This window comes from Erpetoichthys calabaricus, chromosome 10 (genome assembly GCF_900747795.2).
Source record: "Erpetoichthys calabaricus chromosome 10, fErpCal1.3, whole genome shotgun sequence".
Taxonomy (NCBI): domain Eukaryota; kingdom Metazoa; phylum Chordata; class Cladistia; order Polypteriformes; family Polypteridae; genus Erpetoichthys; species Erpetoichthys calabaricus.
This window is the reverse complement of record NC_041403.2, coordinates 14,156,663-14,171,927: the sequence shown is the minus strand read 5'-3', so window position 1 is coordinate 14,171,927 and position 15,265 is coordinate 14,156,663. Positions and strand designations below refer to the sequence as shown.

Genomic DNA, 15,265 nt, shown 5'->3' with positions numbered 1-15,265 from the left:
ACAGGTAGTCCAACTTCTCCAGGATGGCACATCAATACGTGTATACCATTACCAGAAAGTTTGCTGTGCCTCCCAGCACAGTCTCAAGGGCATGGAGGAGATTCCAGGAGACAGGCAGTTACTCTAGGAGAGCTGGACAGGGCCCCTCGTAGAAGGTCCTTAACCCATCAGCAGGACTGACCTGTATCTGCTCCTTTGGGCAAGAAGGAACAGGATGAGCACTGGCAGAGCCTACAAAATGACCTCCAGCAGGCAGGCCACTGGTGTGAATGTCTTTGACCAAACAATCAGAAACAGACTTCATGAACGTCCTCTAGTGGGCCCTGTGCTTACTCCCTGGCACCGTGGAGCTCAATTGGCATTTGCCATAGAATACTAGAATTGGCAGGTCCACCACTGGTAGGTGCTCTGTGCTTTTCACAGATGAGAGCAGGTCCACCCTGAGCACATGTGACAGACGTGAAAGGGTCTGGAGAAGCCATGGAGAACGTTATGTTGCCTGTAACATCATTCAGCATGACCAGTTTGGTGGGGGGTCAGTGATGGTCTGGGGAGGCATATCCATGGAGGGACACACAGACCACTACAGGCTAGACAACGGCACCTTGACTGCTATTAGGTATCGGGATGAAATCCTTGGACCCATTATCAGACCCTATGCTGGTGCAGTGGGTCCTGTGTTCCTCCTGGTGCACGACAATGCCCGGCCTCATGTGGGGAGAGTATGCAGGCAGTTCGTGGAGGATGAAGGAATTGATACCACGGACTGTCCCCCACGCTCACTCGCCCGACCTCAATCCAATAGAACACCTCTGGGTGGGACATCATGTTTCATTCCATGGCATTCGTAGTCTGTGTCACAATCTGATTGTATGGGTGGTTACCTACCAGGTAACGCTTGTGAGGGCACCGTGGCGGATGTTAGCAGACTCGCTGGCCAACCACAAGCGTTACCTGGTAGGTAACCACCCATACAATCAGATTGTGACACAGACTACGAATGCCATGAATGTAATTACCCCGATCTACATGCTGTCAAATGAACGAACCACACGCCGTGGTGCAACGTTAGGGGCTTCGCCTCTGGCGCTGACGTCCGAGGTTCGATTGCCGAGAGGGAGTGGAGTAGAGTGTGTACGCCTGATGAGCCCAGAATGAGGGCGAAACACGTGTCGCGTACTCTTTGCATTATTTGACAGTAAACTATTTCAACCATATTATACATACTATATATATATATAATATTATATATATATATATATATATATATACACATACACACAGTGGGTACGGAAAGTATTCAGACCCCCTTCAATTTTTCACTCTTTGTCATATTGCAGCCATTTGCTAAAATCATTTAAATTACTTTTTTTCCTCATTAATGTACACACAGCACCCCATATTGACAGACAAAAAAAAGAATTTTTGAAATTGTTGCAGATTTATTAAAAAAGAAAAACTGAAATATCACATGGTCCTAAGTATTCAGACCCTTTGCTGTGACACGCATATATTTAACTCCGGTGCTTTCCATTTCTTCTGATCATCCTTGAGATCACCTTCATTTGAGTCCAGCTGTGTTTGATTATACTGATATACGTATGGCGGAGTGGTGGCTCTGAGGCTAGGGATCTGCATTGGCAATCGGAAGGTTGCCGGTTCGAATCCCGTAAATGCCAATAGGGACTCTGCTCTGTTGGGCCCTTCAGCAAGGTCCTTAACCTGCAATTGCTGAGCGCTTTGAGTAGTGAGAAAAGCGCTATATAAATGCAAAGAATTATTATTATTATTATTATTACTGATTGGACTTGATTAGGAAAGCCACACACCTGTCTATATAAGACCTTACAGCTCACAATGCATGTCAGAGCAAATGAGAATCATGAGGTCAAAGGAACTGCCTGAAGAGCTCAGAGACAGAATTGTGGTAAGGCACAGATCTGGCCAAGGTTACAAACAAATTTCTGCTGCACTTAAGGTTCCCAAGAGCACAGTGGCTTCCATAATCCTTAAATGGAAGACGTTTGGGACGACCAGAACCCTTCCTAGAGCTGGCCGTCTGGCCAAGCTGAGCTACCGGGGGAGAAGAGCCTTGGTGAGAGAGGTAAAGAAGAACCCAAAGATCACTTTGGCTGAGCTCCAGAGATGCAGTCAGGAGATGGGAGAAAGTTGTAGAAAGTCAACCATCACTGCAGCCCTCCACCAGTCAGGGCTTTATGGCAGAGTGGCCTGTCGGAAGCCTCTCCTCAGTGCAAGACACATGACAGCCCGCGTGGAGTTTGCTAGTTTGAGAAATAAGATTCTCTGGTCTGATGAGACCAAGATAGAACTTTTTGGCCTTAATTCTAAGCGTTATGTGTGGAGACAACCAAGCACTGCTCATCACTTGTCCAATACAGTCCCCACAGTGAAGCATGGCGGTGGCAGCATCATGCTGTGGGGGTGTTTTTCAGCTGCAGGGACAGGACGGCTGGTTGCAATCGAGGGAAAGATGAATGCGGCCAAGTACAGGGATATCCTGGACAAAAACCTTCTCCAGAGTGCTAAGGACCTCAGACTGGGCCGAAGGTTTACCTTCCAACAAGACAATGACCCTAAGCACACAGCTAAAATAACGAAGGAGTGGCTTCACAACAACTCTGTGACTGTTCTTGAATGGCCCAGCCAGAGCCCTGACTTAAATCCAATTGAGCATCTCTGGAGAGACCTAAAAATGGCTGTCCACCAACGTTTACCATCCAACCTGACAGAACTGGAGAGGATCTGCAAGGAGGAATGGCAGAGGATCCCCAAATCCAGGTGTGAAAAACTTGTTGCATCTTTCCCAAGAAGACTCCTGGCTGTATTAGCTCAAAAGGGGGCTTCTACTAAATACTGAGCAAAGGGTCTGAATACTTAGGACCATGTGATATTTCAGTTTTTCTTTTTTAATAAATCTGCAACAATTTCAAAAATTCTTTTTTTTGTCTGTCAATATGGGGTGCTGTGTGTACATTAATGAGGAAAAAAATCAATTTAAATGATTTTAGCAAATGGCTGCAATATGAAAAAGTGAAAAATTGAAGGGGGTCTGAATACTTTGCGTACCCACTGTATATATATATATATATATATATATATATATATATATATATATATATATATATATATTAGTATTCCCTATAACAGGCTTTAATCCAAACTAATTAAACTTTCAGAATAATGAACACTTTTTGTGGGCCCAAGAGAAACATTCATAAAACATCATATTAAATGAATCGTTTAAACGAAATGTATGCCAAAAAAAAAACAAACCAAAAAAATGGCCACCAAAGATAATAATATGATGCAAAAAAATACTCAAGGCTGCTCCTCCATTTTCTGCACTAAGTCTCAGGAAAAAGACGAGAGACAATCTGATGTGAAATTTCCAGTGTCAGCGAGCGTGCAGGAGCGACATCAAACACATTGCCGAATTCGGAGTCAGTGCTCCACCGAGTATCCACGTGGGTCATTGTGTTGTGTGCGGATGCCGAACTGTTCGCGTTTCATAGCGCTTCTCAAACCGCATCAGTTTACGCTGAAAGGAAACTTAATCCTGGAAAATGTTGATTCCGGAATGAAAGAAAATGACCCGGTGGAAAGCATTTTGGAATCAGATGAAGATGAAGGCCCAACATCTCGTTTTCATTCTGTATTTTCATATCCTGCATTTCTATTAAAAAAAAAAGTTACATCTAACGTCTCATTTTCAAATAAAACTTTTTGCCATTTTTTTTTTTTTTTTTTTTTATATACAGGTGTTGTCAAGCTTGGGTTGCACGAGAGACAGGAAGGGGAGTCCAGGTTTTCAGTGTCCATGATTACTGTATAAAGGCGGCAAGTCCAGCCTCAAGACTTCATTCAGAACAGGAGCTGTTAGGCGCACACCACAACAAGACATGGCGTAACGGGACATCGGCTTAAATCACTGTAGAATTGCTGTTACACAGCAGCCTGAATGTTATACCTCTAATAAATTGGTAAGTTGCACATTTAAATAGATTACACAGTCCTTCTGTTAAATAACACCCCTAATGCAATTGTCATTACAATCCAACTTTGCTTTAGAAAATTTAACTAGTGACTATTGGATTTTAAAGCAAGTGGATGATCCATTTTTAAAAACTATTCTACAATCTTTATCTCAGAATCAGAATATCTTTATTGTCACTGTAACAAATACAACGAAATTAGGCGCAGTCCTTGCAGTGTCAATTAAAAAAAAAAATCTCACACGATTTCATAAATTCTAAACCTTAAAACACTTACAGTCCAACTAAATTTTTATTTTGAGTGGCGAGTTTTATCCCATGTTACAACAGATACATTATTCTCCTCTTTTTGCATAGAAGGCACCAACAGAAAACATTTTACAAACAAACCTAATTTTATACACCACTTTATATCCTAGGTGGTGCGGTGGCACAGAGGTTAGCACTGCTAGTGCAGTCGACACGCCCCCTCGAGGGCATCACCCCCTCGACACGCCCCCAGCACACCCATTCCAAGGTGTTGATCACATGTGCTAATAAAATGTAGTACACTTCAGCCTAATACAGTCATTTTAAAATCCCCAAAATTAAAATGAATTAAAATATAGGAAATATTAAAGATGGACAGAGCAAATGCTAATCCCATTGGAGCCCGACGACTGTCACACACAAGAGGGAAATAGCTGATGGTCTGACCACGGTGGGGGGTCTCCAGCTCAGTTCCCGGGAGGCCAGTGTGCCCACTTTATTAGCTGTTAACAGAATTTGCTATTTATTTACAAGATTTATCCCGGCTCTCGTTTTGCTCCTTTAATGAGGGCCGATCACCAGAATGTTTAATGGACTTCAATAAGATTAGCGCTTCTTCCATCATTCATTTGAATTCGATTCTCCTTCATTAATTTATTAGTCAGTTTCTCCACTGCCTCAATTATACGGCATTTGCGGTCGAAATCTCCACAGCAAGGCTCGTTTATCTTATTTTTTTTTTGCCTGCAGTGCGCCCTCTACTGGAATGAACAAAGCAATCCATTTTATTTCTACCCGCATTACAAAATAGAACAGGCGGTGGCATCGCAAATGTTAACCCTGAATGCACCAAACGGAGTCCAACTACCAGGTGAACAGCCCCCAGGTAAAGTAACGCTGATGGTTACGGGACGGGGCAATCACGCTGGCCCACGATGAGGAGTCGATTCTTGAGATTCAAATGGCTCCACGCTAGACGAGTGACGGGCGGCACAGTGGCGCAGTGGGTAGCGCTGCTGCCTCGCAGTTGGGAGATCTGGGTTCGCTTCCCGGGTCCTCCCTGCGTGGAGTTTGCATGTTCTCCCCGTGTCTGCGTGGGTTTCCTCCCACAGTCCAAAGACATGCAGGTTAGGTGGATTGGTGATTCTAAATTGGCCCTAGTGTGTGCTTGGTGTGTTTGTGTGTGTCCTGCAGTGGGTTGACACCCTGCCCGGGATTGGTTCCTGCCTTGTGCCCTGTGTTGGCTGGGACTGGCTCCAGCAGACCCCCGTGACCCTGTGTTCAGATTCAGCGGGTTGGATAATGGATGGATGGATAGACAAGTGACATCACCGGCCCAATTCCAAAAGTCAGTGCCATGTGACCTGCACCACCTTCTGTTTAAAGAGGACTTCTTCATGAAAATGTGAGATTGGAAATGTCCTCAGTCGTCACCATACAACACATGAGGTAGGCAGCATTTAATGATTTTTTTAGGTCGATTATTCCCTTAAACGCAGAGTACTTCTAAAAAGCGCACCATCTTGTTATATAGCACCTTACAGAAAGACTCCGAACATAAAAATAATTTTACAAAGTGGACCGAGCATCTTGAATACTGAGCACTGCCAAAAGACATTTTTATTAAGCAACTTAAAAACTGACTACAACAACAAAGGAAATTACAAACTTTACTTTATAGCACCTTGGCATTGACTCGCATCCTAGAATTCATGAATAAGGAGTGTACCCCATAAACGTCTATTTTATATAGCGCCTTGTGCACCAAGTTCAGGCAAGAAGAATTCTCGCTATGTACAGAGTCTAATTTATTGTGCACCGCTTGGAAGCATTTTACAATCAGTATTACAGATTCATGTGCTGCTTATGGCTTACATGGCCTTAAATAATCTCACTCTGTCCTCTATTTCAGAAGGCCTCTCACCTTATATTCCAAATCTTAACCTGAGATCTTCCAATGAGGGTCTGCTTAGAATTCCAAGAGCTAAACTTAAAAGAAGTGATGAGGTGGCCTCCTGCTGTTAGGCACCTAAAACCTGGAATAGCTGACCGATAGAGGATGCCGTCTCAGTAGCACTTCACACAGCCCGGACTCATCTGCAGTGCCCTAACACTTATGTTAGGATGCTATTCATCGAGTTTAGCTCAGCGTTTAACACCGTAATCCCGGACAAGCTGGCACAAAAGCTTCATAATCTGGGTCTGTCCACATCGTTGTGTCTCTGGATCAGGGACTTCCTCACCAACAGGCTTCAGGTGGTTAGAATTAGAGATCGTACATCAGCCACACTGGTTCTGAACACAGGCACGCCACAGGGTTGTGTGCTCAGCCCAGCACTCTTCACGTTATTTACACACGATTGCTCTACCATCCATGCCACAAATATGGTTGGGAAGTTTGCAGACGATACGACCGTGGTGGGTCTCATATCAGACAATGATGAGACTCGCTACAGAGAGGAGATACAACACCTTGCACTATGGTGCTCAGCCAGCAACCTCATCTTGAACACCAGCAAGACCAAAGAGGTCATTGTGGACTATAGGAGGTCCAGAAGAACAGAACGTGCTCCTATATTCATACACGAGGAGGATAATATCAAGCTCTTGGGTATCCTCATCACATCGGATCTGACCTGGTCTTTGAACATATCTCACCTGGTAAAGAAGGCCCAACAAAGACTCTTCTTCCTCAGGAACAGGAGACGTGCTGGATTCTCCTCTCGGCTGTTCACAAACTTCTACAGATCTGCTATAGAAAACATTCTGTACTTTCTCCGGTCCTGTTCAGCCTTATACACATCAGACTTCCAATACAACTCGGAGTCCTGCCACGTGCAAAAGTTCGCTGACGACACTGCTATCGTGGGCTGCATCAGCAGTGGGCAGGAGGAGTATAGGAACCTCATCAAGGACTTTGTTAAATGGTGCGACTCAAACCGCCTACACCTGAACACCAGCAAAACCAAGGAGCTGGTGGTGGATTTTAGGAGGCCCAAACCCCTCATGGACCCCGTGATCATCAGAGGTGACTGTGTGCAGAGGGTGCAGACCTATAAACACCTGGGAGTGCTGCTGGATGATAAATTGGACTGGACTACCAATACTGATGCTCTGTGCAAGAGAGGACAGAGCCGACTATAGTTCTTTAGAAGGCTGGCGTCCTTCAACATCTGCAATAAGATGCTGCACATGTTCTATCAGACGGTTGTGGTGAGCGCCCTCTTCTACGCAGTGGTGTGCTGGGGAGGCAGCATAAAGAAGAAGGACGCCTCACACCTGGACAAACTGGTGAGGAAGGCAGGCAGGCACAAAGCTGGACAGTCTGACATCTGTGGCAGAGCGACGGGCGCTGAGCAGGCTCCTGTCAATCATGGAGAATCCACTGCATCCACTGAACAGGATCATCTCCAGACAGAGGAGCAGCTTCAGTGACAGACTGCTGTCACCGTCCTGCTCCACTGACAGACTGAGGAGATCGTTCCTCCATCACACTATGTGACTCTTCAATTCCACCTGGGGGGGTAAACGTTAACATTATACAAAGTTTCTGTCTGTTATACCTGCATTGTTATTACTCTTTAATTTAATATTGATTCCTTGTCAGTATGCTGCTGCTGGAGTATGGGAATTTCCCTTTAGATAGATAGATAGATAGATAGATAGATAGATAGATAGATAGATAGATAGATAGATAGATAGATAGATAGATAGATAGATAGATAGATAGAATTAATAAAGTATCTATCTATCTATCTATCTATCTATCTATCCATCAATTCTCTGTCACAGTATGACAGTGTGGTACGGCAGCTGCACAGCACAGGACAGGAAGGACTTGGCACAGGTGGTGAGAACAGCACAGGGGATTGTGGGAAGTCCTCTCCTAGACCTGGATGCTGTATCTGATGGAATGGTGCAGAAGAGGGCCAGATGTATAGGCGCGGATCTCACCCATACGGGAAATGGACTGTTTGTACCACTGCCTTCGGGGAAAGCGGTACAGAAACATAAAAACACGCACCAGCAGACTGAAAGACAGCTTTTTCCACAGAGCTGTGAAGTCCATCTGCCCCTGCTGATACACACAGACACACATCTACCCCTAACCTGCCCCCCTGTAGACATGCCCTCACACTCGTATTCCTCCCCTGCGGACCACCACACACAGATCACTGGTCTCTGCAGGCGTACAACCTCAGGAAAAGTCCGGACTTGATGATGTATTATTGCCGTCTTTTATACTTATATTTTATTATTTATAGTGTATTGTGTATTTAAGTATTCTGCCTTGAAGCTGAGTCCTACCAACAAAAAATTTTGTTATGTGTATGCATAATGACAATAAAGAAATCTATCTTTTGTCACACACGAGTGCATGGGGAGCAGTTTAATGACCCGACGGGCGCCGTGACAAGTCGTGCCAGGGGACAATGGCGGGGTACTAACCTCTCTTTTTGTCTTTTCTCCAGAAAAAGCGAAGCACCACCGCCATAACTATTCCCCCCCAGAAGACTGCTGATCCCACCCACTTCCGGGTTCCTTTCTTACCTCTGGTCCCCTCCTGATGACATCATTTACCCAACAACCACCACGGCTTCCCCATCATCTCGTCACTTCCTGTTCATCTTTATAAATGGTCCGCTCCACCATTATTTGATTGTCTGTTGTACAAAAGCCTTCACGCTGTATTTATTATTTCTTTACACTATCTATAGAAATTTGCCAGGCTAATATGGTGGAGCTGTGGTATAACGAATCCACGGCTCAGATCAAAAAGGCCCGTTTTTTTAAATAGATGATCGCCACCCTCGCGGCTTAAAGCGGGGGTCGTGGTAGTGTGGCCGGAGTGGTTCCCGGGTGCATCCGTGAGTGAAGCCGGGAGCTGCTAATCACCACGTCCCCGCAATAAATAGGAGAGGTGGAAGGGAGAGAACGGTAAAAGACTGGAGAGCAAAAGAGAAGAATTGGGTAGTGCAAGAGAATGGATGAGCCAGCCTGCTGAGGAAAAGGAAGGTCGGCGCGGTCTGCGGTCCCGGATCAGCGCTCAAGGGGACGGATCGTGCCCACCTAATGGAAGCGTGGGTACAATCGAGGAGGAGTCCGCCCTAGGGATGCGAGGGACGACCACGTGAGAGAGAAGGAAGACGGGAGGACAAGCGGCCCCAAACGGTCTAGCAGACACCGGCAGAGGCAGCCAGGACAGGGAGAGTAGAGAGAGGACCGCGGCGGCTGAAGTCTCGTTGGCTGAGGAGGAGCGGTGTCTGGCTGGTGTAGCCCACCAATGACTATTGCAGGTTTTAATTCTCATGTTTTAACCTTTTGGGATTTCACTGTTTTTATGGATTATTTATTTATGGAACTGTGGAGCATTGCACTTCCTTTTTGGACATGAACTGTTTTGATTTTGCTGTTTTTAATAAAAGCACTTTTTGCACCATTCCCTTGCTTCATTGTGATGTCTTCACTGTCCAGCTCATCCGGTGACATTACCGACAGTGTCGGGTTCAAGAGCTCCCAAAATGGAGACGGGAGCCTGGAGCAGAACCCACATCATCACAGGAGCATTTAAAAAACCTGTTACTTTAACATGGCTTTGTCACAGCTACATTTCGGTGTTTCCCTGTTAAGCTATATGGGCATTGAATTATCATTATTCTGCGGTGGGTTGGCACCCTGCCCGGGATTGGTTCCTGCCTTGTGCCGTGTTGGCTGGGATTGGCTCCAGCAGACCCCCGTGATCCTGTGTTTGGTTTCAGCGGGTTGGTAAATGGATGGATGGATGGATTATCATTATTATTCATGGTGGCTCCGTAATCCATACTAACCCCTACATTCTCTGCTGTTCTTTTTCTGGTTTTCTGTGGTGGCGGTCTGCGAGACCATCACCCGATCAAATCACCGTGATGTCCCTACATTGATGGATTGAAAGCCAGAGGTCCACATGACCGTCATCATCATCATCAAATCCTTCAATGTGAAGTCTGGAAACCATGAGGACTGATTGAGATCATTTATGTTAGGTGAGCTGGCTGGGTGGTCTCGTGGCCTCGGAACCCCTGCAGATTTTGTTTTTTTTCTCCCCAGCACTCTGGAGTTTTTTTTTTGTTTTTTTCTGTCCTCCTGGCCATCAGACCTTACTTAATATTCTTTATTATTTAGTGTTGCCTAATCTTACTTTTAGTTTGTATAAAATTTTCTTTCCTCATCTTGCAAAGCACTTTGAGCTACACCAATTATATGAACATGTGCCCTAGAAATAAATGTTATTGTTATGTGTTGTAACCACAAGGGGGCGCCAATGAGCCCCAAACCTCAGACACATCACCACCCACGACAACAGAAGTGCACCCCGTAAAATGTTCACTCTTTTTTAATTTTTTTTTTAAAATGTGTTTTTTGTCTATCCATCCATCCATCCATCCTCTTCCGCTTATCCGAGATTGGGTCGCGGGGGCAGCAGCTTGAGCAGAGATGCCCAGACTTCCCTCTCCCCGGCCACTTCTTCTAGCTCTTCCGGGAGAATCCTGAGGCGTTCCCAGGTCAGTCGGGAGACATAGTCCCTTCAGCATGTCCTGGGTCTTCCCCTGGGGCCTCCTCCCGGTTAGACGTGCCTGGAACACCTCACCAGGGAGGCGTCCAGGAGGCATCCTGATCAGATGCCCGAGCCACCTCATCTGACTCCTCTCGATGCGGAGGAGCAGCGGCTCTACTCTGAGCTTCTCCCGGATGACTGAGCTTCTCACCCTATCTTTAAGGGAAAGCCCAGATACCCTGTGGAGGAAACTCATTTCAGCCGCTTGTATTCGCAATCTCGTTCTTTCAGTCACTACCCATATCTCATGACCATAGGTGAGGGTAGGAACATAGATCGACTGGTAAATTGAGAGCTTTACCTTGCAGCTCATCTCCTTTTTCACCACGACAGACCGATGCAGCACCCGCATTACTGTGGACGCCGCACTGATCCGCCTGTCGATCTCACACTCCATTCTTCCCTCACTCGTGAACAAGACCCCGAGATACTTGAACTCCTCCACTTGGGGCAGGATCTCGCCACCAACCCTGAGAGGGCACTCCACCCTTTTCCGGCTGAGGACCATGGTCTCGGATTTGGAGGTGCTGATTCCCATCCCAGCTGCTTCACACTCGGCTGCGAACCGATCCAGAGAGAGATGAAGATCACGGCCTGATGAAGCAAACAGGACATCATCTGCAAAGAGCAGTGACCCAATCCTGAGCCCACCAAACCAGACCCCCTCAACGCCCTGGCTGCGCCGAGAAACTCTGTCCATAAAAGTTATGAACAGAATCGGTGACAAAGGGCAGCCCTGGTGGAGTCCAACTCTCACTGGAAACGGGTTCGACTTACTGCCGGCAATGCGGACCAAGCTCTGACAACGATCGTACAGGGACCGAACAGCCCTTAATCAGGGGCTCCGTACCCCATACTCCAAGAGCACCCCCCACAGGATTCTCCGAGGAACACGGTCGAACGCCTTTTCCAAGTCCACAAAACACATGTAGACTGGTTGGGTGAACTCCCATGCACCCTCCAGGACTCTGCTAAGGGTGTAGAGCTGGTCCACTGTTCCGCGACCAGGATGAAAACCACACTGTTCCTACTGAATCCGAGGTTCGACTATCTGACAGACCCCCGAATAGACTTTTCCAGAGACACAAAAATAATTAGATTATATACTGTATATATGGTAAAATATATATAAAAAAAATACTAGGGGGCTCCGTCCCCTGCTCACTTCGCTCGCCCACCCCCGCGTTTGGTTTACCAGATAAACAATTTAAAGAGATTGTTATTTTCATGGGAATTCTTACATATGCATTATTTTCACTTTAACTTTAAAACCTTTGTAAAAACAAAATTTGTCCTTTATTTCTGGCCACGTGTGTGGTTAAATCTCTTTCTCGCAGGATGTATAACGCTGCTTGTGTTGTGAAGGCTGAACGCACGCTAAGGAGATGCCGTCGGATCAGCTGTTGCTGGCGAGCTGCGTGTTCTGCTTGTCACACTTTGCGTTGAACATTTAAAAGCCTGTACAGCAGCTGTCCTTTTGCCTCTTTGTGTCTCTGCTGCTCACGTTGTGAAGGGCGGGTGAGAGCTGAATGCACGCTAAGGAGATGCGCTTCAGATCATCTGCTGCTGGTGAGCTGCATGTTCTGCTTGTCGTTGTTTTAAGAGCTGGGAGCACATGAAGTGTGTCTGCCAAAAAAAATTCCAACAACTGCGAGGTTAGATGTCCGTGAACTTGTTTTAAATTGTAAGTAGGGCATGACGTGCAAAAAAGTCACCGTCTCACGGGTTTTGCTTCCTAAAGTTGTAAAGTCTAGTCCGCGTGTCATCAAAGTGCCTCTCCAAGATGATTACGTCTCAACTGCTTCGCTCAACCCCCCCCCCCCCCCCCCAGAGGCGCACTACGCTTCTGCCACTCCACGTCTCTCCCGCTCACGTTGTGAAGGGAGGGAGCTGAATGCACGCTAAGGAGATGCGGACGGATCAGCTACTGGCTTTGTGCTGCTGCTGCCGAGGTGCATGTTCTGCTTGTTCAATCATTGAAAAGCCTGCACAGCAGCTGTCCTTCTGTCTCACTGCCTTGTCTCGCGGGACATTAAATTGTCTTCCGAGAACATCACGTCTCATCTCCCTAGTCTCCCTCCCAAGATTTTTGTTTATAAAAGAGAGATTTATTGATGAATTCCAGCATTCTAAACATTGTCCCCTTCTCTATACTCCCCCTCCCGATCTCTACACCGCTCCAGACGTATCTTCTATTGATTGAAACCGTGCTGGAAGTCATCTTGCTTGAGGCTCTTCAACAGGCTTGCCGTTTCTCTCTTCACTTCATCCATTGAAGAAAAATGTGTTCCCTTTAGGTCACTTTTGATTATTGGGAACAAGTAAAAAAAAAAAAAAAATCACAAGGAGCTAAACCTGACGAACAGGGAGGAGGATCGAGGACAGAAATGTTTTTGTCAGTCAAAGACTGCTTTACGGAAAAAGCAGTACAATCATTTCGAACAATGTGATTCACCGTTTTGATGTTTTCATCCGTCGACCTGGGCTGAACGTCGTCCACATTTTCTTGTCTTTCCTTGAAACGTTTGTGCCACTCAAAAACTTGCGTGCCAGACAAACTTACCACCGTACACTGTTTTTATTATTTCATAAGTTTCTGTGTCCGTTTTGTTCAGTTTCGTGAGAAATTTGATGGAGATTCACGGTTTGATTTTTTCACCCAATATAGTGGCAACTCGTGTAGCAACTGTTGTGCAGATACTGACTGGGCTCTTCACAGGATATACCGAGCCGGTCGGCGGTTTGAGAGGGTGTGTAGGAGGGTACGATATAGTTCTATGATTCATGTTCGGCCGACCTCCAGACAGCTTTCCAGGAAAACCAAAAGGCCAGTCCCAGTATTTGTGTCTCACCTCGTATGTGGACATATCAAGATTTGATCTTCAGTTACCTATTAAATAATTTAAAACACTAAAAGTCTGTGTGTCCAGTCCCTCGTAGCAATCTGATTGGCCTGTTCAGCTTTGGTGTGATTGGTCAGCTTTGCTTGGGTGAAGCAACAGAAGAGGAAGTGTGAGTGTGAGTGTGAGTGAGAGAGTGAGAGAGTGAGAGAGTGAGAGAGAGAGATGCACAAGGAGGAGAAACGGCACATGGAGGGAGTCACCCACAAAGACAGCAAATACAAGGCGACTCGAAAAAGGAGCAACACACTCGAGAGACGAAGACAGGAATAATGACAATGGAGGATAACAGAAATTGGATGCCAGAGACTGTTAGACAGTTAGGGGAGACACAGATTTGATGTCAGAGCCTGGGATGAGAGGGTTGGCTTACTTTTTTCACAGATGTAAATAGCTAATTAATTTCATTTTCATTGAATACATTGTGTAAAGTCATTTTTTTTTAATTACATCATCTTTATCTATAGATAAAGTCAGTCAGTCAGTCATTTTCTAAACCGCTTAATCCAGAATCGAGTCGCTGGGGGTGCTGGAGTCTAACCCAGCTAGCATACGGAACAAAGCATTGACAAACCCTGGACAGGACACCACTCCATCGCAGGACAAACACACACACTGACCACATCCTAGGGACAACGAAGAATCACCATGCCACCTAACTTTAGGCTGGGGGAAGAAATTGGAGCACCCACAGGAAACCTTTGCAGACACGGGGAGAACATGGAAATTCCACGCAGGGAGGACCTGGGAAGGAAGGAAGGAAGATATATATATAATATACACACACACACACATATTATATATATATTATATATACACAGTAATCCCTCCTCCATCGCGGGGGTTGCGTTCCAGAGCCACCCGCGAAATAAGAAAATCCGCGAAGTAGAAACCATATGTTTATATGGTTATTTTTATATTGTCATGCTTGGGTCACAGATTTGCGCAGAAACACAGGAGGTTGTAGAGAGACAGGAACGTTATTCAAACACTACAAACAAACATTTGTCTCTTTTTCAAAAGTTTAAACTGTGCTCCATGACAAGACAGAGATGACAGTTCCGTCTCACAATTAAAAGAATGCAAACATATCTTCCTCTTCAAAGGAGTGCGCGTCAGGAGCACAGAATGTCAGAAAGACAGAGGAAAGCAAACAAATCAATAGGGCTGTTTGGCTTTTAAGTATGCAAAGCACCGCGGCACAAAGCTGTTGAAGGCGGCAGCTCACACCCCCTCCGTCAGGAGCAGAGAAAGTCAGCGCAAGAGAGAGAGAGAGAGAGAGAGAGAGAGAAAAGTAAGTTGGGTTTCTTCTCAGCCATCTGCCAATAGCGTCCCTTGTATGAAATCAACTGGGCAAACCAACTGAGGAAGCATATACCAGAAATTAAAAGACCCATTGTCCGCAGAAATCCGCGAACCAGCAAAAAATCCGCGATATATGTTTAAATATGCTTACATATAAAATCCGCAATAGAGTGAAGCCGCGAAAGGCGAAGCACGATATAGCG

The 15,265-nt window shown here is 45.8% G+C and overlaps 2 protein-coding genes across 2 annotated transcripts in view; one reads left to right on the top strand and one right to left on the bottom strand.

Annotated features, from left to right (window-relative positions):
- LOC127529381 (uncharacterized) overlaps nucleotides 1-7,772 on the top strand; it is a 159,810-nt gene extending 152,038 nt beyond the window's left edge. Inside the window, exon 2 of the mRNA XM_051932756.1 lies at nucleotides 7,567-7,772. Within this exon, the coding sequence (XP_051788716.1) occupies nucleotides 7,567-7,764 (198 nt within the window). The 3' untranslated portion in view covers nucleotides 7,765-7,772. The remainder of the gene's footprint in view (nucleotides 1-7,566) is intronic.
- Nucleotides 1-15,265, bottom strand: part of lrp8 (low density lipoprotein receptor-related protein 8, apolipoprotein e receptor) — a 485,237-nt gene that overhangs the window by 411,323 nt on the left and 58,649 nt on the right. The gene's annotated exons all lie outside the window — the stretch shown is intronic.